Consider the following 1,178-nt stretch of genomic DNA (forward strand, 5'->3'; position numbering starts at 1 on the left):
TGTCTTTCTGTGGCCCTAACATCATCAATCATTTCGTTTGTGACATAGATTCCTGGATAGCACTCTCCTGCACTGACACAAGCCTCATTGAACTGGCAGCATTCATTATCTCAATCATTGTTGTCGTGGTCTCATGCGCGATAACACTGGTCTCCTACTTTTACATCATCTCCACCATCTTGAGAATCCCATCAGCCCAAGGCCGGCAAAAGGCCTTTTCCACTTGCTGTGCCCATCTCACTGTTGTGACTATCTGGTACGGCTCCATCACTTTTCTGTATGTCAAGCCTTCTGCACAAAGCTCATTGGATTTGAATAAAACAATCAACATCTTTAGCACTGTTGTAACTCCGATATTAAACCCTTTCATTTACACTTTAAGAAACAAAGAGGTGAAGGAAGCCCTGGCAAAGGCATTCAGTAGGATGTGAAGTCATTTTCAAACAAGCTGGATTTAGTAGAAATTTAGTCAAAAGGACCAAAACATTCCGGAAGGTCATGAATATAGTAGAAAATTTGGAAAAAGGGTTGATGCAGAGAATTTCAAAGGGCAACCAACTCCTTTTTTCTTAAAATGGGAGTCAGACACCTAAATCCTCCCTTAAATCCTAATCTACTTTCTTTGTGCAGGTGATCATGTCTTTGCTTTTTAGCTTTCCTCATTTGCAGTAATAAACTGCTACTTTTTTCTTGGATGAGATCAAGTAATTGACTGTTGTCCACTGATCTGATCTTGGAGGGTTTATAGTTTGGGTAAAATATAATCTAGCTGTAATGTGAAGCACAGGATATACAAATATTTAATACAAAATATATGTATTAAAAGTAGGCTGGCTCTAGGTTTTAATCATTAATTGTTAAGGGGTTAGAGTGAGGCCTAGCAGAAGTTGGAGTTGGCATAAGATAGCGTGAGAGTTATGAGTGCTTGACTGAAGGTTATGGAATCATACTAGCTTGACCTAAGGTTATAAAATGTAGCAATATGTATCTTGTAATAGTTAGCAATGCATTTGGGGTGAAACAGGTAAACCATAAAGGAACAGATAGTAGCATCCTAGTGGCTTTTTGCAACAAGAGCTAACTGCATTGAGCTTCAAAACTATTGGGAAAGGGACTGGTGCAGATGTTCGTATTACTGTTGAAAAGGTAATTATGGTGAATTGGAACACCATGTATGG

The 1,178-nt window shown here is 38.9% G+C and overlaps 1 protein-coding gene across 1 annotated transcript in view; it reads left to right on the top strand.

The window, feature by feature from the left end:
* The window catches only part of LOC113408498 (olfactory receptor 6F1-like), a gene marked incomplete at its 5' end in the record, with an annotated part of 1,092 nt that extends 661 nt beyond the window's left edge, over positions 1-431 (top strand). Inside the window, one exon of the mRNA XM_026661757.1 lies at positions 21-431. Within this exon, the coding sequence (XP_026517542.1) occupies positions 21-431 (411 nt within the window). The remainder of the gene's footprint in view (positions 1-20) is intronic.
* Between the last annotated feature and the right edge of the window lie 747 nt (positions 432-1,178).

This window comes from Terrapene carolina, unplaced genomic scaffold (genome assembly GCF_002925995.2).
Source record: "Terrapene carolina triunguis isolate 2854851 unplaced genomic scaffold, T_m_triunguis-2.0 Scaffold16790, whole genome shotgun sequence".
In the NCBI taxonomy this organism is placed as follows: domain Eukaryota; kingdom Metazoa; phylum Chordata; order Testudines; family Emydidae; genus Terrapene; species Terrapene triunguis.